Source organism: Bufo bufo, chromosome 5 (genome assembly GCF_905171765.1).
Source record: "Bufo bufo chromosome 5, aBufBuf1.1, whole genome shotgun sequence".
In the NCBI taxonomy this organism is placed as follows: Eukaryota; Metazoa; Chordata; class Amphibia; order Anura; family Bufonidae; genus Bufo; species Bufo bufo.
The window spans coordinates 141,301,536-141,329,031 of NC_053393.1; the positions used below are offsets into that span (position 1 = coordinate 141,301,536).

The following is a 27,496-nucleotide window of genomic DNA, read 5'->3' on the forward strand; positions in this document are numbered from 1 at the left end:
TGAAGGCATCTGTGTTGGTCCCATGTTCATATGTGCCCGCATTGCTGAGAAAAATAATGTTTTAATATATGCAAATGAGCTTCTAGGTGCAACAGGGGCGTTGCCTTTACTCCAAGAGGCTCAGTTCTCTCTGCTTTAAGTGATGACTTTTTCCCTGCCTGGCCTTGTCAATTAAAGTGCAAAGGGCATGGCAGTAGCAGTGAGAGCTGAGCCTCTAGGAGTAATGGCAACACCTCCATTGCTCCGAGAGACTCATTTGCATATAATAAAATATAATTTTTCTCAGCAATGCGGGCACATATGAACATGGGACCAACACAGATGCCTTTGGCTGCCAAGTGCAGATGTAACAGGTCAGCCAGTTTCATAGGTATAAATCTGCTGACAGATGCCCTTTAACATTTTATATTGTTTAAAATATATACCCCAGTAAGACATGGTATCACTATATTTGGTTTATGCTCTTAATCCTTGGTGTACTGGAAGCCAAAATATTTGTGACTGCTGTGACGCCAGATGAGCAGAATGTCTCGATTACTGTAATGATAAAAATCTACTTTGCCATTTTCTGATGGATAAGTAAAAAATACGTATGTACTAGATCTAAAGCTTAATGAATTACCTGCAGGATTTCTTCCAGACTGTGAACCACAGGTGGCAGGTACAGATCCGTGGTGGCATTTTCCTGCTTTATATTGTCACCGCCTTTTTCATGACGTATAGCAAGAATATAACAGAAGCTGGGAGCAGGAAGGTTTTCTGGTACCTGGAGAGATTGCCGTGAACATAATGGCATTAGTAGTCTTGGTTATATTATGTGTAACAGCGGTCGCACACACATTCGTCGAGTTAATTCTAACTATCTCCCAACAAAAGGACTGGACATGTTGGACCTTAAAAATCCTTCGTTCCCTTGGGAGATAAGCGCTTCAAGATGTCTGCCAATGGTTTATTATTTTGTCACTATTTTTCAGACATGCATGATTGGCTTGGCCAACAGTTTAAAGTGTTTGAGGAGCTCCCGACTCTGCCCTGACAGATAATGTCGAGAGAGAGAAGGATCGGGCTTTCTCCCCTCTCCCCGGTAAATACATATACACGTTCGGCTGAGCTGAACCAGCATGTGTACGAGGGAGTCAGGAGAGATAGCTGTCGGATGAACAATCTATAGACAACAGCTATTTAATGTGTATGGCCGCCTTTAGGCAAGGAAAATCCTACAAAATGTGAGGATCCACTTAACTGATCAACAGATAGGCGGTGATTGGATTTAGATGCCCCCTGAAGGGATAGATTAGGAAGAAATAACAAAGGCTTAAGTTAATTAGTTAATTAAGAAAAAGATAAATAGTGTAATTAGGATGAATTTGTAATGATCCACAATTCTTGATCATGTGATCAGGTTTTACATTATGGAGTGTCAACAACAACAAAAACAAAAGATACAGGTCTGGAACAAAAGTATTTAACATAACGTATTGATCTTTGATCACACAAAATACAAATATATAAAAATAAGTATTGCTGAAAAATACTAGAGGGAAACAAGACACTCAGTGTCTCATAGAGTATCTGTAAAAATGCACATATACGTGCTTGCAAAATTCTAAGTAATATAAAGTATATATAAATGTAATTGAATTCAGCTTCAGGGTCATAAATGGTTAATACAAATGGTGACAAACGGTCTCATGTCACTCAAATTGTTACATAATAGTAACCAAATATAAACCAACACCTTGTAGCCTAATACAAAAAACCTCTAATGATAAACTCTGCTAACATAATAAGTGCGATACGATATATAAATGAAAAATCCTGGAAAGCAATTCATGTTTTGAACACATACCCTGAGAGATCCCGAGAGAGTAGTGTCGCACTGCCAGGAAGAATGCCCACCTTTTTACAGATAACAACAGGCATGTCAGGAGAGGGGAGAGGTACTCTTTAAATTATATCCCAATGGCATCAGATGTGCCACAATTATTACGACGCACGTGTATGCAGATCTGTGTGCAAGGGAGCTGGTGTAGATCTCGCTATAATCTATGCCAGTTTCCTGGCGCGCATTACGTGGCGGGCCAGCTGAGGCTACTTTCACACCTGCGTTTGGTGCGGATCCGTCTGGTATCTGCACAGACGGATCCGCACCTATAATGCAAACGATGGTATCCGTTCAGAACGGATCCGTTTGCATTATTCTTTTTAAAAAAAAGTCTAAGTCAAAACGGATCTGTCCTGACTTACATTGAAAGTCAAAGGGGGACGGATCCGTTTTCAACTTCACCATATTGTGTCAGTGAAAACGGATCCGTCCCCATTGACTTACATTGTAAGTCAGGACGAATCCGTTTGGCTCCGCATCGCATGGCAGACACCAAAACGCTGCAAGCTGCGTTTTGGTGTCCGCATCCAGAGCGGAATGGAGGCGCAACGGAGCCAAACTGATGTATTCTGAACAGATCCTTATCCATTCAGAATGCATTGGGGCTGAACTGATCCGTTTTGAACCGTTTGTGAGATCCCTGAAACGGATCTCACAGTGTGAAAGTAGCCTAAGCCGGCTCCGTTCTGCACACTTTTTGGAAGAGTGGACAGGGGGGCTCAAAACCCCCCAAAATGTTGAAAAATGTTACTCAACCATGATGTGAGGCAAACCTTGCGACTTACTGCCGCTAGTCTTCTGGCACACAGGGGATAATACATTTCCCCTTCAGTTCATAAAGATGTGTGTACTTTGGATTTACATAGATGCCAATCAGCTCAGTGAGTTTACCCCGTCTTATCTTACAATCAGTGGAGCTCAAAAGTACAAGGTTTTCAACAAATTAACACTGATAATCAGTGCATTGGAAATATATATATATATTTTCAAGAAAAAAGCAAGAGAAGATGCTATAAGCCATGACATTTTCACCTCCTTATGTTCCTGGTATCTAGGCCTGTATTGCAACACCAGATTATCTGTCCAATTTCTGTCCAATCAGACCAATAGTTGGTGTGTACAATAAAAGATCTGTGTGTGTAAACGGCCATCTGACCAAAGATTGGTCAGAAAATCTGTCAGATAATCTGTTGGTGTAATACAGGCCTTAATTACTAACACACCATTTTTTGGGATATGCTTGGAATGGCTTCAATCTTCACATGAACCCCTATACTTGGTACAAACAACTGGGAGTTAATTAAAGTCTGGTACATTCAGTTGCTCAGGATTAATAGAAACAGCTGCTTGGCCAATAATATTTTGTTCTTTGCATGAGGAATTCTTTAAGCACAAAAATATGTTCCTCCTCAAAATGTTTGAGTGCCTTAGCAAGATTGAAGGAGAATAACAAGTAACCAGAGAATACAGTCCTATACAGTCGTAATTCTATTCAGCAGCCTGCAAAACAAAGTTGTTGCCAAAATGATCACATACCAAAGGATATCTATGATTCCATCTTCATGTGATCAGCATGCCATTTAGATTAGAAAGAAAGAAACATATTGCCCTTATCACTAAAGATGAAAGCTTCTAAACCGGTATGGTATAATAAAATCAGCTATGACTTACAAATACAACTTGTCATAGTCACACAGCCATTTTGGTTATAAACCTTTGTATGTGCATGATTCTGCCAGTACGAAGGATTCAAATTTTTTCATAAATATTAAAAATTGTATAAATATTAAAAAAGGGCATCTGTCAGCAGACTTGTACCTATGAAACTGACTGACCTGTTACATGTGCGCTTGGCAGCTGAAGGCATCTGTGTTGGTCCCATGTTCATATGTGCCCGCATTGCTGACAAAAAGTTTTAGCATATGCAAATGAGCCCCTAGGAGCAATGGGGGCGTTGCCATTACACCTAGAAGCTCAGCTCCCTGCACTTTGCTTGGCAGGGCCAAGCAGTGTAAATATGATCACGCCTGGCCCTGTCAATCAAATTGGAAAGGGCGAAGCAGTTGCAGAGAGAGCTGAGCTTCTACGTGTAATGGCAACACCCCCGTTGCTCCTAGAGGCTCATTTGCATATATTAAAACATTATTTTTCTCAGCAATGCGAGCACATATGAACATGGAACCAACACAGATGTCTTCAGCTGCCAAGAGCAGATGTAACATGTCAGCCAGTAAGTACAGAAATACATGCATGGGACATCTGCTGCTGACTCCAGATCAGTAATTTGTATGTCGATCCCCCCCTCTGCCCCCTTCTCCTGCTATATGCCCACAAACCAGTCATGAAATGCATAGAGAGGATTTCTCCTGGGGTCCATTATCTGCGCGTGCACAGGAGTCCTCTCGATGCATTTCATGGCTGGTTTGCAGACATACAGCAGGGAATGGGGATGCGCATTGACATACAAAATACTGATCTGGAGTCAGCGCAGGTGTTCTATACCGGTTTTACTGTACTATTAGGGCTTGTTGGAGTCTTGTTTAAAAGTAAGTATACTACCATGAGAAAATTCTCTTCTAATCTTGAGAAATGCTTCCTTCTATTTTTATGCAAGTAAGTTTTTAAGTGGATGGAGCCTCCCCATTTACTGCACCTGCCTCCCCCTATGTCATCACTACTGGATCAGAAACCTCAGGGTCTGTCAATCAAACAAGAGGGGGAGGTGCTGGGTCCCGCTGTACCGAAAACCTTATTTGTGTAAAAATGAAAGAAGCATTCTCAGGATCAAAGGACTCGATTTTCACAAGAAAGGTATGGTTATGCTTTAGGCTTCTTACACTATTTTACAGTATGCTTCCTTTGAAACTGGTTTTGTAGGTGACAGACTTCCTCTAGGCAAGGGCTACACGGTGACACCTGTCGCAGCCAGTATCACTAAGTAGCGATGATTCCATAGAAATGAATGGGATCGCCCCAGCAGTCACAAAAAATCCAGCTGTGTTGGATTTCTTGCGACTGCGCAGTGATCCCATTCATTTCTATGGAATCACCGCTACTCAGCAATCCTGGCTGCGACAGGTGTCGCCGTGTAGCCCTTGCCTTAAAATCACAAAACTAAATATACAGTTTGACTTAGTCATCCCTTCAAATGTGCTCTAGTTGGAGTTTAGTGTGGGGATGAATGAATAGTTAGGCTAGCTTCACATCTGCGGAGCGACCTGGATAAAGTATAATGGAGTCCGTCAGACATTCTGTTTGCATCCGACTGACAAGCGGAGAACCCGCTGGACACAAACTTCTGTATGTTGCGGTTTGTGTCTGGACGATCCACCGCTTGCCTGCCGGAACAGGCTACCTGAACATTGCTCCGCAGTCCGATCTGTGCAAGTAAGCTGCTGATACTAATATTAGTCATCTGCCTAAGCAGGCTGCTATAAGCATAACCCTGCAACCCTGCTCTGTGCAAAAATAATTATTCAGGTCAAATCTCCAGCCAAAAAAAGTTTACATATTTTGGCTGGAGAGTAACTTTGAAGTAACATTATCATGACAAAAGAAGTTAAATAAATTCATTTGTGCAAATAAACTATTACATATATTCATTGCATGCAGTCCAGCTACTCCATGAAGTCCTTCAAGTGTGGTCAGAGCACACATATGAAGCTGTACATGGATGTTCCCTCCCTCTCCTGTCCACACAGGTTTGTCAGTCAGCCATCCCAGTAGATAAAGGACAATTTACAGTAGCTGAGACAAAACATATGGATATCTAACCAAAATCTGCCCAGGTGAATTGGTACTAAATGGACTGTCTCATGACGACAAGCTCTTCTTTAAAGAGTCACTCCACCATCAGCAGATGACAAGGGGTATGGCTTCTGGCAGCTCCGGCAATCTTTTCTTCAGGTATACTTGGAGTAAGACCACATGATCTGAAGATGCAGGTGGTCGAAACCCCGCCCACCCGCAGTGACCTATGGCTGCACGATTTCACTGCAAAACAGTATGGCCATTGGCTATAATGGGTGTGTGTGGCTTCACAGATTTAATCCTGGGATCATGGTCGCAGCAACTCGCCGGTCATACTGCGAACCCATTCAGTTCAATGGCTGCACTGCCACACAGCAATTTGTTGTCATGTAGCGGATGGGGCACCAGCCTTACCAGGCATATGGACAGGGTGTTTCTTTATAACAATGGGAAACTCTTGATAAATTAATCATTAATGAAATTGCCAGCATTTGCAAATTTTTATCATTTATTAATCAACATTGTTGCTCATTATCATTTAGGAACAAGACTGATGGCAAAAAAAAAGACCAGAAGATCTATCTAGTCTGCCCTTATATTACTGCCTTTTAATTGTTGTCTGAGGATACGTACATTTATCCCAGGCATGTGTAAATTCAGGTAAAGTGCTCGTACAAACGCACTAACTCCCCCGTGTAAAGGTGCCGCTGAACACTTGAAGAGCAAAGACTTGATCGATGGATCACATCTTTCATGTGACATCTGAAATCTTCATTTGTTGGCAGCATATTACCCTGTCTAAACAAGGATGCTCTGCCCACAAACAATGACTCTGTATGGGAATGAATGATCACAGTAACGATTGTTCATTGCCATAAAGAGAGGAGGATTGTTGCACGTAAACGCAGCACTACTGCAGCTTAATGACTGATCGATAATGATGGTTGGGAAGGAATGGTTTGTTCCTGATGATTTACTGTGTGACAACCCATGTAAATGGGCCCTTACTGCTCAATTTCCATCCACATCTGCGGAAGTCTGTTCAAAGCATCTACTACTGTTTCAGTAAAATACTTTGGTCTGGTCACATAAGTAAGAATTAGGTATAGAGAATTTTGACTATTATTAGTGATCACAATTGTTTGCCAAAATGAATATTTACAACCTAAAAACGTTAATCAATTTTATGAAAATTCATCCCGAAGAAATGCAGTATAATAGAGTTGAAGTGATGAATGTTGGCTGAACCCCCAGATGCGCCTAATGTGCATGTTGGTGTCCTGACTTCCCCCAACTGCGGATGTCCGGAGAGATCAGGTTTAGGTTGTTGGATTTCAGTATGCCCAATCCTTTTGTTCTTAAGGGAATAAGGCCGATATTACACCAGCAGATTATCTAACAGATTTTCAGACCAATCATTGGTCAGATGACCATTTACATACAGATCTTTTGTTATACACACCAACTATTGGTCTGATTGGACAGAAATTGGTCAGATCATTTGTTGGTGTACTACAGCCCTTAGGCTGCTGCCAGATGTGTCTAGCATGCACGTTCAGGAGGAATAGACAACTATTAAGTGTATGTCCAGCTTCAGGCAGACACCTGATAGATATTCATCAGTGATTTACTTGACCTCACAAGCAGCACATAAGGAATCCAAAGACCAAAAATCAATGTAATGGAGCAGGATAATGTTTTTCTTTAGATAAGGGGGCAGAATAGTGTAAAAAAATAAATTAAAGCAGCACTTTCACTGATCCCCTGCCACTGCCGTTTCACTGCTTAGGCTACTTTCACACTTGCGTTGTTCTTTTCCGGCATAGAGTTCCGTCACAGGGGCTCTATACCGGAAAAGAACTGATCAGGTATGTCCCCATGCATTCTGAATGGAGAGTAATCCGTTCAGTTTGCATCAGTATGTCTTCAGTTCAGTCGTTTTGACTGATCAGGCAAAAGATAAAACCGTAGCATGCTACGGTTTTATCTCCGGCTAAAAAAACTGAAGACTTGCCTGAACGCCGGATCAGGCATTTTTTCCCATAGGAATGTATTAGTGCCGGATCCGGCATTCAGAATACCGGAATGCCGGATCCGTCGTTCCGGTATGCGCATGCGCAGACTGAAAAAAAGGTGAAAAAATAAATGCCGGATCCGTTTTTGCCGGATGACACCGGAAAGACGGATCCGGCATTTCAATGCATTTTTTCGACTGATCAGGCATTTTTAAGACTGATCAGGATCCTGATCAGTCTTACTAATGCCATCAGTTAGCATACATTTTGCCTGATCCGGCAGGCAGTTCCGGCGACGGAACTGCCTGCCGGATCTCTCTGCCGCAAGTGTGAAAGTAGCCTTACCTGGTTTCTGCTGTTCTCCAATCCCAGCCTGGCATGCCGAAAATACCTGCTAGTCACTGGGTAAGGCTGGGCATTTCCTGTGTGTTGAGCCAGGACCACAGTGGAGACCAGCAGATACCGGGTAAGCGTTGGAATAGCAGTGGTTGGGGATTGATGATGTAAGTATTGTTTTTTTTTATTTTTTCCCATGATTTGAAAAAATACCATCTCCCTCCCAGACAACCCCTTAAAAAGGGTTGTCCAGGAATAAGTAATGCTGGTAGCCTGACTCAGTAAGTGCAAGATTGATACTTACCTGTTTCCCGCTTCGTCCATCTTCCAGGTTCCCGGCTTGTTTTCTTCCGTCACAGCATGGGCATAGTCACATGCTCCTCTTCAGCCAATGACACCCGCCAGTGGTGACTAGCCACTTGTGGGCACGTGATATAAACACATCGCATTTGTAGAATTTTTTTTTTTTATTTGAGCACAAAACGCTGCAGCCAGATGACTGCTTTAAAGCAGTCTCACTCATGGAACATAGCAGCATGCTCTAGGTATGGTGTTTTTTATACTCATTTTTCCAAAGACTTCTTTACAGGGGAAAAAAGCCAGAAGATAAGGCACGTAAAAATGTCTTTCAAAAAACTTGAATTTGAAAAAATCCATGAATTTCATGTTTTGTTTTTTTTTTGCAAGCCCAAAAAGACTGCCACAAAAAGTGTGTGTGTAACGGAAGACGTAGGATGTATTCAGATGGGGAGGTAAATTGCACACTAAAAATGCAAAAAACCTACATGCATTTTTCAGCAAATAACCACAGTTATTTCACCATAAGGTTTTTACAGGTGAAATACATTTTTGTTAAAACTGCATGGCCAATATACGCATCGAAAAATTCTGTATGTCCACAAGGGACGACTCTAGTGCAAAATATTGGTCACTGGAAATCAGCAGAGTGTTTCTCTATGCACTGGTCCAGGAATTCCAGTGCAAAGGTTCAAAACCATAGGTAAAACCTGCAGTATAATTTGACATGCTGCAGAATGAAAACCCGCAGTGCAAGTCAGTTTACACTGCGTTTTTCACATAGTGCTATAATGGCTCACCTCCGGCACTCCAGATGTGGTAAAACTACAACTCCCAAGATGCACACTTGCTTGGCTGTTCTCAGAACTCCACAGAAATGAATGGAGCATGTTGGGAGTGGTGGTTTCGCCACAGCTGGAGTGCCGGAGGTTAGCCATCACTGCCCTAGTGTGTGGATGAGATTTCTGAAAGTCTCATCCATTTTGCTGCTCATGTAAAAGCTGTGGACTTTCTACACTCACTTCTGCAGCATTCACACCACGTGTGGCCATACCCTGATACCTCTGGCTGAGTGATACTAAATAAAATGGCCATTCGATGTACTGGTGTTTTTAATCTCCTTGCTTAATTTTGTCTCTCCTCACAACTTTCGTAGACCGAGCTCTCCTTCTGTCTGCATGATTGAGCAATCCATTCATTCCTGTTTATGGAAAGTATGAATAAACTTTCTTGTTGACGACCAAAACTGTGTGTAGGAGTTGTGCTTGTAAAGCAATGGTATTAGTAGATGTATGCATTATAATATGGATGTTTTTATTTAACTATAGACATAAAAAACAGCTAACAAACAGATCAGTGCAGTCTCCATATCCACAGGCCTAGTATGATCAAACTATTTAAAATCACTTCAAAAATTATACATTTCTATAAACAGTTTTGAGACCTAAGTGGATGCAACAATGTAATATTTATTCTAGATAGGATATACTAGGTTAAGGAACAAGATACAAGGCATTGAAAAACATTTACTGTAGTCGATAAATTCTATTGTATGAGGGCTTGTTTTTGGTGGGACAAGTTGTACTTTCTAATGGCACCATTTCAGATTGCACACAATGTAATGGAAAAAAAACAACGCAATTCTGCCACAGTTTAACAAGTTTTGTTTTTAAGGCATCATTTTCTCTTTGCATTGCCATATTTTGACCCCCATAACTTTTTCACATTTACATCTACTGTGTAGTGTGGGGGCTCATTTATTCAGAGCAATTTGTTGCTTTTGTCCATACCATATCATTTTGGGGTGTGTATGACTTTTTAAACAACAATTTTAAAAAAAATTAAGGAGGTGAAGCAATAACAAAATATTTTTTTTCCCTCTGTTATAGCATTCAATATACGGGATAGATATATTTATATTCTAATAGCATGGGCATTTTGAGATACAGTGATGCCAATGATCTTTATTTTTTGTTTAGTTTTAATATAGAGAAAGTCATGATTTGATTTTTTTTATGTACAGTACAGACCAAAAGTTTGGACACACCTTCTCATTCAAAGAGTTTTCTTTATTTTCATGACTATGAAAATTGTAGATTCACACTGAAGGCATCAAAACTATGAATTAACACATGTGGAATTATATACATAACAAACAAGTGTGAAACAACTGAAAATATGTCATATTCTAGGTTCTTCAAAGTAGCCACCTTTTGCTTGGATTACTGCTTTGCACACTCTTGGCATTCTCTTGATGAGCTTCAAGAGGTAGTCCCCTGAAATGGTTTTCACTTTACAGGTGTGCCCTGTCAGGTTTAATAAGTGGGATTTCTTGCCTTATAAATAGGGTTGGGACCATCAGTTGCGTTGAGGAGAAGTCAGGTGGATACACAGCTGATAGTCCTACTGAATAGACTGTTAGAATTTGTATTATGGCAAGAAAAAAGCAGCTAAGTAAAGAAAAACGAGTGGCCATCATTACTTTAAGAAATGAAGGTCAGTCAGTCAGCCGAAAAATTGGGAAAACTTTGAAAGTAAGGGCTATTTGACCATGAAGGAGAGTGATGGGGTGCTGCGCCAGATGACCTGGCCTCCACAGTCACCGGACCTGAACCCAATCGAGATGGTTTCGGGTGAGCTGGACTGCAGAGTGAAGGCAAAAGGGCCAACAAGTGCTAAGCATCTCTGGGAACTCCTTCAAGACTGTTGGAAGACCATTTCAGGGGACTACCTCTTGAAGCTCATCAAGAGAATGCCAAGAGTGTGCAAAGCAGTAATCAAAGCAAAAGGTGGCTACTTTGAAGAACCTAAAATATGACATATTTTGACATATTTTTTTGTTATGTATATAATTCCACATGTGTTAATTCATAGTTTTGATGCCTTCATAGTCATGAAAATAAAGAAAACTCTTTGAATGAGAAGGTGTGTCCAAACTTTTGGTCTGTACTGTATATTTTTTAAAAGTTGAACATGCCACCATCCGATCACTTCTCACTTTCCATAGGTTGGCAGGGCTCCATACGAGCACTGCTGTGACAGACCTCAAATCCTTCAGAAGGCCCAAGGCTGCCATAGCAACCAAACAATTCCCTCAATCTCGGCGTGGGGAAGCCATTTGGGCCCTGGGAGCGCAGTGCTCCAGGGAAAAGACCGCTCAGATGCCATGGTGGCAATTGAGCGAGGCATTTGAGGGTTTAAGAGTCAGTGATCAGCATTATCACCGATCATGGACTTTGCCTCCGCGTGTCTAAAACCCAGTGCCTAAGGCGCCCACTCAGCTCCTGAGCAGGCACCACCTTAAAAAATCCAACCAACATCTGCTGTACATGTGCTGCAGATGTCGGTAAGAGGTTATTCATGAGACCCTGTAGAAGATTTCATGGGCAGACATCTGAGGTACCTTATGCAAGAACAGTTTATGTCCCTTTGCTCTCCATCAGGTCATTAAAAAACCCTCAATTATGTCTATCTAACAATACAACAATAATTATAAGTGTGACATTCCTTAGTTTAGTCTGTAAAGCACAGAAAATGCACAAATCTTTTTTTCTGTGTCCAAGGAGCTCAGTCATGTCCCCTCATCCTCCACTGTGTGCTATATCTGACTGTAATGCAACTGGCTGCAGCAGGAGCCTCCCCTCTAAAACAAGACAATAGGACAACAAAATGAAGCACTACCCCCTCAGCCACACCTCACTACTTCCCAGTTGAAAATGGACCAGGACAGCAGGAAATTAACCCCTGTATTCTCTGCTAGATCCCTCCAAGACTGTTTCTGGAATACGGAGAACATCCTGCAGATTGAGAAACAGAGGAGGAAAAATGATCTCCCGATCTGTTATATCATTTATTCCTGGTTTAATGCAATCTAATAGACAATTGGAAGCTGATAGCTAATTTTAAGGTGGTCATGCATCCCCTAACACCCTCTAACCAGCTGCGCAGATTAATGAATTACATGCCGGCCCATGCCTCATATTTGTCCTACAAGCCCAATTACCTTTACAGTCTCAAATCATGAATAACATTATAACAGTTTTTCCTTGGATCACAATCAACCTTCACATGCGTCATAAAACTTGGATGCATTATGGTAAATAGGTGCTACTATGCACTGGAAATAGCCCCACAGAAGGGAAGGTTAATAAATTGTTTCTGTTCTGCTAATAGTTACCACATTAAGAAGCTGTGAGGCATTAATCAGCAATCCTGGGCCCATTTACATGGCATTTGTTTTCTCACAAAACAATCAGGGGTCTTTAATGGAGGAAATATAATGATTTTGTAACTGTATATTCCCCCAAGTGTTTTATGCAAAAGGTGTTTTAAATCTGCACAAATATTAAAAGGCGTTGCTCCTCTTAAAGGGCACCTGTCAGCAGATTTGTACCTATGAAACTGGCTGACCTGTTGCATAAGCACTTGGCAGCTGAAGGCATCTGTGTTGGTCCCATGTTCATATGTGTCCGCATTTCTGAGAAAAATAAAGTTTTAATATATGCAAATTAGCTTCTAGGAGCAATGGGGGTGTTGCCATTACACCTAGAGGCACAGCTCTCTCTGCAACTGCTACGCCCTCCCCACTTTGATTGACAGGGCCAGGCAGTGTAAACATGATCACACCTGGCCCGGACTTCTCCTAACTCTCGCGTTTCAGTATCTGGCACAGCAAGCCTCTTTCCTGGACTCTGCCTGCATCAGATACTGAAGCACATGGCGCAGCACGAAGCTTAAGAGAAGTAAGGGCCAGGTGTGATCACGTTTACACTGCCTGGCACTGTCAATCGAAGTGCAGAAGGCACAGCAGCTGCAGAGATCTGAGCCTCTAAGAGTAATGTCAACGCCCCCGTGGCCCCTAGAGGTTCATTTGCATATATTAAAACATGTTTTTTTCTCAGCAATGCGGACACATAAGAACATGGAACCAACGCAGATGTCTTCAGCTGCCAAGTGCATGTGCAACAGATCAGCCAGTGTCATAGGTACAAATCTGCTGACAGATGCTCTCTTTCTTCAATAGGGAAAAATTCCAGCAGAAAAAGGGTCTGAAAGTGACTTTTTATTCCAAAAGTTCTGTCTTAAAAATCTTAAAGCAAATAAGACAACTAAAAATTAGACAGGCAGCCCACAGATATGCCAGTGTGTGTATATATTGTGAGGCAGTGACAGGCCTCACGGCTGCTAGGGGAAAGATATGGCAGGAGTTTCCATTTCTTCGCTGTCAATCAGCAGGTCAGAGGCCGCACCAGGTGGAACAATCAGTCTGGGATAAGAGCCCAGTCCAGACTGTTAGGAGGAGGAAGAGTCTGTGTGCAGCAGAGGCCTGGGAAGGCTCTGTACAAGTGGGCTCAGCCGAGCTAGCTGAGGGGCCACGGGGCTAGGTGTTAGCCTGAACTTTGGGGGACTCCGTGAGGTCTTGGAATCGACGGTCGCTAGGCCAGAGTCAGGAGGACTTCTTGGCTACAATCCCCCAAAAGGTACTGGACTTTGTTACAGCCTGGAAGTGCTGGATTGTTAGGCTGGGAAAAGCCGCATGTTCTTCCCATGTGTGAACGGGGCTTTCAGTGAGGTAGGGAGTCCTCATGTTTAGTTAGAGCCCAGCCGGGCAGGTGTTTTGTTTGTTTTGGTTTTGCTGAGGTGCCAAATAACAGCAATGTTTGGCCCCTAACCCTGTGGTCGATGAAGATCATTGTGAGAATGACCCCCCGAATAAGAGGCGATTCCTTACAATATATATATACAGTTGCAAGAAAAAGTATGTGAACCCTTTGGAATTATATGGATTTCTGCACAATTTGGTCATAAAATGTGATCTGATCTTCATCTAAGTCACAACAATAGACAATCACAGTCTGCTTAAACTAATAACACACAAAGAATTAAATGTTACCATGTTTTTATTGAACACACCATGTAAACATTCACAGTGCAGGTGGAAAAAGTATGTGAACCCCTAGACTAATGACATCTCCAAGAGCTAATTGGAGTGAGGAGTCAGCCAACTGGAGTCTAATCAATGAGATGAGATTGGAGGTGTTGGTTACAGCTGACCTGCCCTATAAAAAAAACACACACCAGTTCTGGGTTTGCTTTTCACAAGAAGCACTGCCTGATGTGAATGATGCCTCACACAAAGGAGCTCTCAGAAGACCTACGATAAAGAATTGTTGACTTGCATAAAGCTGGAAAGGGTTATAAAACTATCTCCAAAAGCCTTGCTGTTCATCTGTCCACGGTAAGACAAATTGTCTATAAATGGAGAAAGTTCAGCACTGCTGCTACTCTCCCTAGAGTGGCCGTCCTGTAAATATGACTGCAAGAGCACAGCGCAGACTGCTCAATGAGGTGAAGAAGAATCCTAGAGTGTCAGCTAAAGACTTACAAAAGTCTCTGGCATATGCTAACATCCCTGTTAGCGAATCTATGATACGTAAAACACTAAACAAGAATGAATTTCATAGGAGAATACCACAGAGGAAGCCACTGCTGTGCAAAAAACACATTGCTGCACATTTACAGTTTGCACAAGAGCACCTGGATGTTCCACAGCAGTACTGGCAAAATATTCTGTGGACAGATGAAACTAAAGTTGAGTTGTTTGGAAGAAACACACAACACTATGTGTGGAGAAAAAGAGGCACAGCACACCAACATCAAAACCTCATACCAACTGTAAGTATGGTGGTGGGGGCATCATGGTTTGGGGCTGCTTTGCTGCGTCAGGGCCTGGACGGATTGCTATCATCGAAGGAAAAATGAATTCCCAAGTTTATCAAGACATTTTGCAGGAGAACTTAAGGCCATCTGCCCACCAGCTGAAGCTCAACGGAAGATGGGTGTTGCAACAGGACAACGATCCAAAGCATAGAAGTAAATCAACAACTGAATGGCTTAAACAGAAGAAAATACGCCTTCTTAAGTGGCCCAGTCAGAGTCCTGACCTCAACCCGATTAAGATGCTGTGGCATGACTTCAAGAAAGTGATTCACACCAGACATCCCAAGAATATTGCTGAACTGAAACAGTTCTGTAAAGAGGAATGGTCAAGAATTACTCCTGACCGTTGTGCACGTCTGATCTGCAACTACAGGAAACGTTTGGTTGAAGTTATTGCTGCCAAAGGAGGTTCAACCAGTTATTAAATCCAAGGGTTCACATACTTTTTCCACCTGCACTGTGAATGTTTACATGGTGTGTTCAATAAAAACATGGTTACATTTAATTCTTTGTGTGTTATTAGTTTAAGCAGACTGTGATTGTCTATTGTTGTGACTTAGATGAAGATCAGATCACATTTTATGACCAATTTGTGCAGAAATCCATATCATTCCAAAGGGTTCACATACTTTTTCTTGCAACTGTATATATACACACACACACCGTATTTTTCGCACTATAAAACACATTTTTTCCCCCCAAAGTGGGGGGAAAATGTCAATGCATCTTATGGGGTGAATACTAATGAACGCTTCCATTGTGGAACTGCTCATTAGTACAGAAAGAACCAGGGAGCGCTGAATGCAGCGATCCCCGTACAGGCTCTGTACTTATCGCTTCCTGGTCTTCTTTGCAGGGATCCAAACGCTGTGCTGTGACCTGCGCACACTGTGAGGACATTAGCGCGCTCTGTGGATCTCAAGAGTGGTGGCGCCGTCTGGAGCAGGAGAGCTAAGTTGATTTTATTTTTTTGTTTACTCTGAAATCTGTTTAACATGGGGGACTGAACTGAGGTCTGAATGGGGGTCATATTCACACTGGGGGTCTGATCTGAGGTCTGAATGGGGGCTTTTTCACATTGGGGGTCTGAATGGGGGGCCTATTCACGTTGGGTGTCTAATCTGCAGTCTGAATGGGGGCCTTTTTCACATCGGAGGTCTGATCTGAGCTGTTATTGACATTTGGGTTCTGATTGGGGGTCATATTCACATTAGGGGTCTGATCTGTGGTCTGAATGGGGGTCTTTTTCACATTGGGGGTTTGATCTAAGTTCATATTCACATTGAGGGTCTGATCCGAGTCCTGATTTAGGGTCAGAGCCGAGGTCTGATTGGGGGTCTTAAGAACACTGGGGGTCTTTTCTGAGGTCTATTGAAAAAATATATTTTTTATTATTGTCCTCCTCTAACACTTGTGCGTCTAATGGGCAGGTGTGTCTTATAGGGTAAAAAATATGGTGTGTGTACATATATATATATATATCCCCGCCCATCCCCCACCCCTTGGTGTTTTTAATCAGAGTAATAATGGAGCTGGACCCTCCATGTTAGAGTAGGTCCCACCTCATAAGAAGGTACCTTGTCGTCTGGTAGGTGGGCTCGACATATTTTTGATCAATAATATGCGCTAAGAGCTTCTTCACTGCTTTGCAGTAAATATTAGCGTCATGTATTTGACCCTGTTCACATATTCACCTGTTCGCTCAGTCTTAGCGCATTTAGTGGTGTGCTGCTACTTTATTTGCTTGATATATATACACTCACCTAAAGAATTATTAGGAACACCATACTAATACGGTGTTGGACCCCCTTTTGCCTTCAGAACTGCCTTAATTCTACGTGGCATTGATTCAACAAGGTGCTGATAGCATTCTTTAGAAATGTTGGCCCATATTGATAGGATAGCATCTTGCAGTTGATGGAGATTTGAGGGATGCACATCCAGGGTACGAAGCTCCCATTCCACCACATCCCAAAGATGCTCTATTGGGTTGAGATCTGGTGACTGTGGGGGCCATTTTAGTACAGTGAACTCATTGTCATGTTCAAGAAACCAATTTGAAATGATTCGAGCTTTGTGACATGGTGCATTATCCTGCTGGAAGTAGCCATCAGAGGATGGATACATGTTCTCATTCTGTTTACGCCAAATTCGTACTCTACCATTTGAATGTCTCAACAGAAATCGAGACTCATCAGACCAGGCAACATTTTTCCAGTCTTTAACAGTCCAATTTTGGTGAGCTCGTGCAAATTGTAGCCTCTTTTTCCTATTTGTAGTGGAGATGAGTGGTACCCGGTGGGGTCTTCTGCTGTTGTAGCCCATCCGCCTCAAGGTTGTGCGTGTTGTGGCTTCACAAATGCTTTGCTGCATACCTCGGTTGTAACGAGTGGTTATTTCAGTCAACGTTGCTCTTCTATCAGCTTGAATCAGTCGGCCCATTCTCCTCTGACCTCTAGCATCCACAAGGCATTTTTGCCCACAGGACTGCCGCATACTGGATGTTTTTCCCTTTTCACACCATTCTTTGTAAACCCTAGAAATGGTTGTGCGTGAAAATCCCAGTAACTGAGCAGATTGTGAAATACTCAGACCGGCCCGTCTGGCACCAACAACTATGCCACGCTCAAAATTGCTTACATCACCTTTCTTTCCCATTCTGACATTCAGTTTGGAGTTCAGGAGATTGTCTTGACCAGGACCACCCCCCTAAATGCATTGAAGCAACTGCCATGTGATTGGTTGACTAGATATTTGCATTAATGAGAAATAGAACAGGTGTTCCTAATAATTCTTTAGGTGAGTGTATATATATATATATATATATATATATATAATATTTCTCATTCAAGTTTAAGCTCTTCCATAAAATATCTTCAAAGGGTCACTATTCAGCTATTGCCAGCTCTTTCTGTGCACACTAAGCATAGAAAGAGCAGGGATTTCAATCAATAAATTATAGGTTATACTGAATCTTTTCCCATAAAATAACATATTAATCTGCTCAGCTCCTCCTGCTCTATAACTTGCTGCCTGCAGATTGCACTGCATGTACAATGCGACAGGTTCCCTTGAAAGATTTTTTTTTTAACAATTTCATGCAGTGTGGCTAATTAGATGATAATATTAGGTCAGCAAGTGTTGCTTTCTCTTACCTGTGTTTGATCTTGACTTTGACCATGGATTTTTATTGGTGCCAAAGGGGGCCATAAACTATCAATAAGACTGAATAGCCCTGGAGCCCTGCAAATGATTACAGAAATTAAGCATTAACCATATTGATCATACAACTCAGATTATTAGATATGTTTTTGTCAATATAGCATTAAAAATTAATCCATCAACACCTTTCTGCTGCTTTCCCTGAGTCTGACATGGGTTCCTTTGGTGTATTTTCCTGAAAATAATAAACAACTGATGGGTGGGATAGACCCACAGCTTACGAATATAAAAAACTCCATCTCCATCTCCAACTAATAAACCTTACTTTTCAGGGAAAGAACACCAAAGGCACACACATCAGACACAATGCTGAAATCAATGGCGGGGGCATTTATTAAACTGGTGTAAAGTAGAACTGGCTTAGTTGCCCATAGCTACCAATAAGATTCCTCCTTTCATTTTTTACAGCTCTTTTGGAAAACTAAAGGTGGAATCTGATTCGTTACTATGGGCAACTAAGCCAGTTCTACTTTACACCAGTTTGATTAATCTCTCCCAATGTGTCTACGGGGATCCCATTACATGAGTCGAGGATCGGGACAATTATCCGAGATGAATGAATGTCAGGTGATCGCATTTCTCGTAGCACCTAAAATCACTGTTTCTCAGCCCCAGATTGCCCTGTGTAAGCAAGGATGTGCTGCCAACAAATAATAAATTTGTTTGTGGATGAACGATCATCATAACGATCATTCATCCCCATACAGAAGGGATTACTGCTGATGTGAATGCAGCTGAATTAGCAAGCGATGTATATGGGCCCTATCATTAATTTAGGGCTGTATTACACTGGTCGAGGGACGGCCAGACCATCGCTAAGAAGCGTTTGTAAGAACGCCAGCAAGTGATCTGCCTGTGTAAAAGTGCCGCCAATTACCCGATGAACGAGCATCGGGCAATCACATCTTTTATGCAGGCTAAAAAAATCCTTGTTTGCCAGCGACAGATTGTGCTGTCTAATCATGGTCTGCTGCCGGCAAATAATGATTCAGTATGGGGATGAACGATGGCGTTAGGCATCACGTCTTCCCATACTGTGGAGGAGACCGCTGTATGTAATAACAGCAGTCTCCTCCACTGCCGAGCTGGCGATTGTCGGGAAGGAACACTCATCTTCAAGCCTAAGAAAAGCCCTTAGGCTGCCTTCAGAGAATAACTTGATTTTACTACGTCATAACTTCCAAATCAAGTATGAGTATGTATCCATGTCAACACAATGGTAAGAACGGAGCTGCTCTGACTATGCGATAAAGTATAGCCCTCCTGATTTCTAAGCACGAGTGCTGTCACATTGAGTGGAAGGGTCGGGGGCAAAAAACTAAATTGTTCTTATTTCCTGCATCAGTCCAGACTGACAAAACCCTATTGTAACTTCCTCTGACTGGAAGGCGTGCAGGTTTTCAGGCTGGAATGGAAAGTGTTAAGCCGTCCTGCAGGCCAGAACATTGCGTTATCACTCCAGCATGTGCTGAGGTTTCCTCATCCTGTGACACAATATGTAAATTAGCCATGTGCAAGGTGCTCCAGCCTCTGAGACATCCAGCACCAGAAGCTGTCCTTAGGTCTCTGACACCGGCTGTGGTTACCAGAGAGAATGGGGTGTAATGAGGAAAATACAAACCTAGTCCCATTCACCTCCACACATCTCAATATATCGTTTAGCTTCACATTGGAGCAACATTTTCTCTCAATGTTTAGAAAAGGGATAATGAAACCAACAGCAATGTAACAGGTCTCACCTTCCTTGTCTGAAATTCAAAATGAAAAAAAAAAAAGTATAATGATAGCTTATCGACTGGATAGTCCATTAATATCTAAATGGCGGGGGTCCAACACCGCACCCCCACCAATCAACACTTTGGAAGTGGCTCCGGTACCGTAAATAGGTGGCAGAACTACACAGCTCCATCCATTGTGTATCGGGCAGAACTGGTTATTGCAACGCTGCAATACCAAGCTCCGTCCAATACATAATGGATGGAGCTGTGAAGTCCTGGCGGTAGAGGTGGGGTGTTGGACCCCCGCCAATCTGATATTGATTACCTATCCTGATGGTAGACCACCAATATAAAAATCCCGGAAAATCCCTTAAAGGCTAACTGTCATATTATTATTTTTATGTAATTGGATTGGTCTGACTAAGTGTACCTCAGTTCCCTAGTTAATACTTTTGTGTAGGTATTGAATTACCTAGTAACTGCAGCATGTTCTTTCCTCCCCCAGGCATTTCAGTGATGCGGCTCCGTCTCCTATCGTCTATATACAGAAGACAGAGGACGTAGTAGTGGGCACTCCCGAACACTGCGTGCGCGCTCCCCTCGGACCGGGATAGTGCCGATATTCACAATAAAAATTTGCGATAAAAATTTGCAATCAACTACTCAGGAGGAAGAGGGCGTGTTTAAGTCTGGAGAAAGCCGATTGATTGGGGTTAAGCTGCGCGTCCCCGAGATGCCCTTACCCTGAGGCCGTTTTAGGCCTCAGGGTAAGGGCAACGGCGGCCATCTTTAGAAGATTATCAGAAAGAAGTCTTGTGAGGAGCGGTTGCTATGGACGGAATCTTATTAAACAAGTGGTATGTGAAAACAATAATTAGGGATTATGGATTATCACCACAGCAGCAACAACATATATGAAAATTTTATTTTGAGTGAAAATATGAGAGTTATCCTTTAAATTCCAGACTATTATATCAGTCTATAGAATCCATCTCCACACCACAGTGCTTCCGTGGCGTTTTTAGCCGTGCCTCCGCACCGCAAAAAGTAATGCATGCACTACTTTTTTGTGGTGCGAACCGTCGGATGCGGATCCCATTCAAGTGAATGGGTCCGCAATCCGCATGCGGCTGCCGCACGGTCAGTGCCCAGCCAGCACACGGTCGTGTGCATGAGCCCTAAGTTGCAGAACGGGTCCGGACCCATTCATTCTCTATGGGGCAGGAATGGATGCGGACAGCACACAGTGTGCTGTCCGCATCCGCATTTCCGGAGAGCGCCGCCGATCTTCCGGTCCACAGCTCCGGAAAAAATAGAACATGTCCTACTCTTGTCTGCAATTGCGGACAAGAATAGGCATTTCTATGGGGGTGCCGGCCAGGTGTATTGCTGATCCGCAATGCACTACGGACGTGTGAATGGACCCTAAGTCTGCTGTGTGTTTTCCCTCGCTAGAAGCAAATGCAACATAAATGCAGATATGTTGTAGCAAATACCGCATACGTTTTTCCTGAAATGAGATTTTTGAAAATCTACTTAGCTGGTACTGTATTATGCTGTGTGTAATATGCACTGTGTGCATGTGGCTTTACGTCAATTTTGCAGGCATCCTAGAATACATGGTAATCTCTTTCTAACAAAGCTAGAACCAGCCCTGTACCTCACATGGATCCAGAGATCTCCCCATTCATTGCTCTGCTAGATTTATTTAAAGCTAACAGTTTGGGGAAGGGGGGGGGGGGGGGGGGGGTATTTCTGCTGTGACTCTCTCCCTGTAATGGTCACTGCTTATAACAGTAGATGGAGGCTGGTGGCAGTACTAGAATGGAACCAAGCATGTGCGACCACCTTAGTGAGATAGCCATAGAAATAGGCAAAAGTACAAACAGCAGGTGGCGCTATTCAGATATATTTTATTGAATAACTCAGTGGCTATACAACATTTTTAATTACAGGCAATTACAAAAGTATTTAGAACCAGATGCTGGTTTAATGTACAATATTTTTTATGGGACAACCGATGTAAAGCCAGTTTCACATTAGCGTGTTCAGTCCGAGAAACACACTTTGTTTGACAGTGGCATTTACCAGACAGAACTCTGCTCTTTTGACCGAACTCACACCATCATAATGGTTTATGATGCTGGCTTTCCTGCCTGAACACATATCTAAAAAACGTACTCATGGCATTACGTGAGTACACAACAGAAGACCAGTGGTCAGGCAGAAGCTCACAGCATCTTAAGTCATTAGAATGCTGTGAGTTTGGTCAGAGGACCAGTCTTTGTGTGATAGTCGAATTTCCAAGGTCAGAGGTTTTTCCTGGACTGAACACACTCATGTGAAACTGGCCTAAGTCTAAGGCCTCATGCACACAAAAGTTGTTTGTTTCAGTGTCCGTTCCATTTTTTTTTGCGGATAGGATGCAGACCCATTCATTTTAATGGATCAGCAAAAAATGCGTACAGCACACAGTGTGCTGTCCACATCAGTATGTCCGTTCCGTAGCCCTGCAAAAAAAATAGAACATGTCCTATTCTTGTCCGTTTTAAGCATTGTTACAATGGATCCGCAAAAAAAAAACAGATGGCATACGGATGTCATTAGTTGTTTGTTTTTTTTTGCGGACCGCAAAACACATACTGTTGTGTGCATGTAGCCTAACACTTGTGTCTTGAGATGTTACTCCACATTCTACACCACCCCTTTACTGGAGTAATTGTGTAACCATTTTTGCAACTTGTTAAAAAGTCGCAGTTGATCAATCTAGCTTAAAGGATAACTGTGACATTTAGACACTAATTTCAATTTTCATATATGTAGTTACTAATAACATGATATTCCAGAATCAGTTACTATTAGACTGACTTACCCCATATTTAATAAGATTCAGCCCTTAGCTACCACTGCATAAAACTGCAATTTCACTATTCAGTTAAGATGGCCGCCATTGCCCTCACCCTGAGGCTAATCCCGCCTGCCCTCACTAGCCAGTAACAATAGCCCCCAGAAAGTGTCAGTAACCAGAGCCCTCCCCCCTAAAGGGTTAATCTGCAGCACAAAGGGGTCCTCTTACCACATGTTGCTTTCATTTATACACTGAGCAGATGGCAGATCTCCCTTCCCTGTTGTGCGCTGCTTCAACTCTGCATTCTCCAGCTCTGCCGAGTGAGGGAACGTCTACCAAGCGCAGGGACAGGGAGAAGTGCACACAGCCCAGGCACTGTTATCAGCTGCTGGGGAGGACCTGGCTTTAATCATTTACTTACAGTCCCTGGCTGTCAGTAATGTGACCCTGCACGCTGCGTGCTCCGTCTATCAACAGATAGACGGACCATGCCTAGCAACAACCCTATTTTAAGAACAGGTAAAAGTAGGCAGTACAGGGAACAAAAATGTGGAATTAAGGGGTAATTGAATACACAGTGAAAAGTTGAAATAGGGCCACCAAGGTGATATTAATCACCACAATCCAATATTCCAAAAAAATATATATAATACGACAGTTATCCTTTAAATCAGCTCACCCACTTTCCCACCCACCTTTTAAAACTGAGTGGTATAAAAATGCAAAAATGTAGCAAAAATATTTTTGTGCAAATTAGCCCAAAAAGTCTATTTTGCAACTTTTTAAAACCAGAATTCTGGAGGGCAGGGCTTGAAAAACCCCCCCCCCCCCCCCCAGTAATTGCATATAACATAGTGCTCTTCTGCGGACTGTCACTGTCACTTATTAAAATGCCAACATTTTGCTACAAGCAGTCTGTGTGTAGTGCCAGCCTTAAAATGAGGACTTTCCCTATGGATATGGATGCCTGGATAATAAGCCTGCAGGGCAGTCGATTTCTCACCCTCTATTCATTGCAGCAAGGCTGTGTGAATGGTTCACTTCTTATAAATACATGAACAGAGCCTTATTCGCTATAAACTAAGACAACCTCCAGCCCCAGTTGACAGCTGCACTTTAAATATGTATATAAGTAAAAATGTATAATATCACTGTGTTTATTGTATCTTATTGGCATAACATTATCACTTATACCCAAGAAGGTGAGAAAAGAATAAAAACTATTTAGGCTAAGTTCACACTGGCGTTTCTGGGTCCGCTTGTGAGATCCGTTTCAGGACTCTCACAAGAAGCTCAACATGGATCAGTTCAGCCCCAATGCATTCTGCATGGATAAGGATCCGTTCAGAATGCATCAGTTTTGCAGCGTTTTGGTGTCCGCCTGACGATGAGGAGCCAAACGGATCTGTCCTGACTTACAATGTAAGTCAATGGGGACGGATCCGTTTTCACTGACACAATATGGTGCAACTGAAAACGGATCCGTCCCCCATTGACTTTCAATGTAAGTCAGGACGGATCCGTTTTGACTTAGACTTTTTTGAAAGAATAATGCAAACGTTCTGAACGGATACAAGCGTTTGCATTATCATTGCGGATCCGTCGGTGCAGATACAAGACGGATCCGCACTAAACGCAGGTGTGAAAGTAGCCTTAATTGTGTAAATTATAGGAACATATTTGGTTTGAGGAGTAGTTTATATGTAAATAGACTACATCTTATAAAAATGTGCCCTGTTAATAAAAAACTGTTTTCCCCCAAACTGTACCTATACTGAAATCTACTAGGGGTGACTCTGTGCTGCTAGGTCCTAGGGGGTACATATGGGTCGGCCGTGTCTTTCATTGCACCATGGAAACAGCATGGAAACATTTCAGAAATAAAATTCCCCTCCTTTTAGAGTTCGGCATCATATGAATTAATGTTTGTTTTTCAGCATAGCGTGTATCAGGATAATCTAATGTTAATTACGAAGCCACGTTTTGGAATGAAGCCAGAAAACATTTTAGAGGATCTCTTTGTATTGAAAGGAATGATAAACTGTCAGCAAAACTTGGCCCTGAACATCAGCTCACATATAATACTTAGTAGAAAACATATGCCACCAGTGGGCCCACTCCTATTTCCAGAATGGAACCCCGAAAGTGAAGGAGACCACAGTTCTACAGAATTGGAACATATACACCCCATGTAGATGTGCCCTGGGCTGTGTGAAATATCAAGGTTATCCCTTATCCACAGGATAGGGAATAACTAAATGATTGTTGGCGGTCCAAGTGCTGGATTTCCAACCAACCCCACAAATGAAGATTGGCTTGTTCTAGTCCTGATGGATCAGCAGATCGAGCATTTTCTATGGGAATACAAGAGATAGCTGAGTATAGCACTTGGCATCTTCCTGCAGTCCCATAGAGAATGAATCGAGTGGCAGGGTGCATACACATGGATGGACAGCATGATGAAACCAGAGAGACTCCAATGTAAGTAAATGGGGTTTGTCGAACACTGGTGATCTGAACAGAAGCCACAACAAAGGCGTGAACAGAGCCTAAGGCCTCATGCACACGACCGTTTTTTTTTTACGGTCCGCAAAAACGGGGTCCGTTGGTCCGTGACCGTTTTTTTCGTACGTGGGTCTTCCTTGATTTTTGGAGGATCCACGGACATGAAAAAAAAGTCGTTTTGGTGTCCGCCTGGCCGTGCGGAGCCAAACGGATCCGTCCTGAATTACAATGCAAGTCAATGGGGACGGATCCGTTTGACGTTGACACAATATGGTGCAATTTCAAACGGATCTGTCCCCCATTGACTTTCAATGTAAAGTCAGGAGTTAATATACCATCGGATCGGAGTTTTCTCCAATCCGATGGTATATTTTAACTTGAAGCGTCCCCATCACCATGGGAACGCCTCTACGTTAGAATATACTGTCGGATATGAGTTAGATCTGAAACTCAAATCCGACAGTATATTCTAACACAGAGGCGTTCCCATGATGATGGGGACGCTTCAGGTTAGAATACACTAAAAGAACTGTGTACATGACTGCCCCCTGCTGCCTGGTAGGTGCTGCCAGGCAGCAGGGGGCAGCCCCCCCCCCTGTAGTTAACACATTGGTGGCCAGTGTGGCCGGCCCCCCCCCTCCCTCCCCTGTAGTTAACTCATTGGTGGCCAGTGCGGCCGGGCCCCCCCTCCCCTGTAGTTAACTCGTTGGTGGCCAGTGGGCCCCCCCCTCCCTCCCCTGTAGTTAACTCGTTGGTGGCCAGTGCGGCCGGCCCCCCTCCCTCCCCTGTAGTTAACTCGTTGGTGGCCAGTGGGCCCCCCCTCCCTCCCCTGTAGTTAACTCGTTGGTGGCCAGTGCGGCCGGCCCCCCTCCCTCCCCTGTAGTTAACTCGTTGGTGGCCAGTGGGCCATCTCCCCTTTCTCCCCCTCCTAATTAAAATCTCCCCCCCTATCATTGGTGGCAGCGGAGAGTACCGATCGGAGTCCCAGTTTAATCGCTGGGGCTCCGATCGGTAACCATGGCAACCAGGACGCTACTGCAGTCCCGGTTGCCATGGTTACTTAGCAATTTGTAGAAGCATTATACTTACCTGCGAGCTACGATGTCTGCGTCCGGCCGGGAGCTCCTCCTACTGGTAAGTGACAGGTCTGTGCGGCGCATTGCTTAATGACCTGTCACTTACCAGTAGGAGGAGCTCCAGGCAGCAGGGGGCTGTCATGTACACAGTTCTTTTAGTATATTCTAACCTGAAGCGTCCCCATCACCATGGGAACGCCTCTGTGTTAGAATATACTGTCGGTTCTGAGTTTTCACGAAGTGAAAACTCAGCTCTGAAAAAGCTTTTATGCAGACGGATCTTCGGATCCGTCTGTATTAAAGTAACCTACGGCCACGGATCACGGACACGGATGCCAATCTTGTGTGCATCCGTGTTCTTTCACGGACCCATTGACTTGAATGGGTCCGTGAACCGTTGTCCGTCAAAAAAATAGGACAGGTCATATTTTTTTGACGGACAGGATCTCGGCTGCAAAACAGTGCATTTTCCGATTTTTCCTCGGACCAATTGAAAGTCAATGGGTCCGCGAAAAAAAACGGAAAACGGCACAACGGCCACGGATGCACACAACGGTCATGTGCATGAGGCCTAAATGTGTTTGTGTCTCCATACTCTAAGAGCCATACATTTTTTACTTTTCTGTCAGTGGAGTTGTGTGAGAACTTGTCTTTGCTGGGGTTTCACTAGCCAGGCTAGCTCTAGATGTTCCCCCTTATCCTTTGCCATACAAGTCCAATTTTAGGGACAAAATAGGCAATACTTCTCACTACCTATTCTGCTCCAATGTTGCCTCAACAAGATCCACACATGCCTGAGAAGTCAGTGTATTAAAAAGAGTTGTCCGCTTTTTCAATATTTATGACCTATTCTCAGAATAGGTCAATAATATCAGAACGGCGGGTGGCCACCTCCCGCCACCGATCAGCTGTTTGAAGAGAAAGCAGTGCTCGTACGAACACTGCCTTCTTTTTATTGTTTGCCTGCTTGCAGCCCCAACTGCAGAGGAGAGCAAGTGTAACTACACCTAAGCCATCCCATTCACTTCAATGGAACGGCTCCGTCCTATTCACTTGAGCAGTCCCAATGAAGTGAACAGGACAGCAGAGTTGAAATTACCATTGCTCACTGCTGCAGTTGTGAT

At 43.1% G+C, this 27,496-nt stretch overlaps 1 protein-coding gene across 2 annotated transcripts in view; it reads right to left on the bottom strand.

Annotated features, from left to right (window-relative positions):
- The window catches only part of SPIDR (scaffold protein involved in DNA repair), a 581,260-nt gene that overhangs the window by 52,398 nt on the left and 501,366 nt on the right, over positions 1-27,496 (bottom strand). For both annotated transcript variants that reach the window (XM_040431991.1, XM_040431990.1), the window contains 2 exons: positions 18,159-18,246; positions 623-766 (listed from right to left, as the gene is read on the bottom strand). In XM_040431991.1, coding sequence (XP_040287925.1) covers positions 623-766; positions 18,159-18,246 — 232 coding nt within the window. The remainder of the gene's footprint in view (positions 1-622; positions 767-18,158; positions 18,247-27,496) is intronic.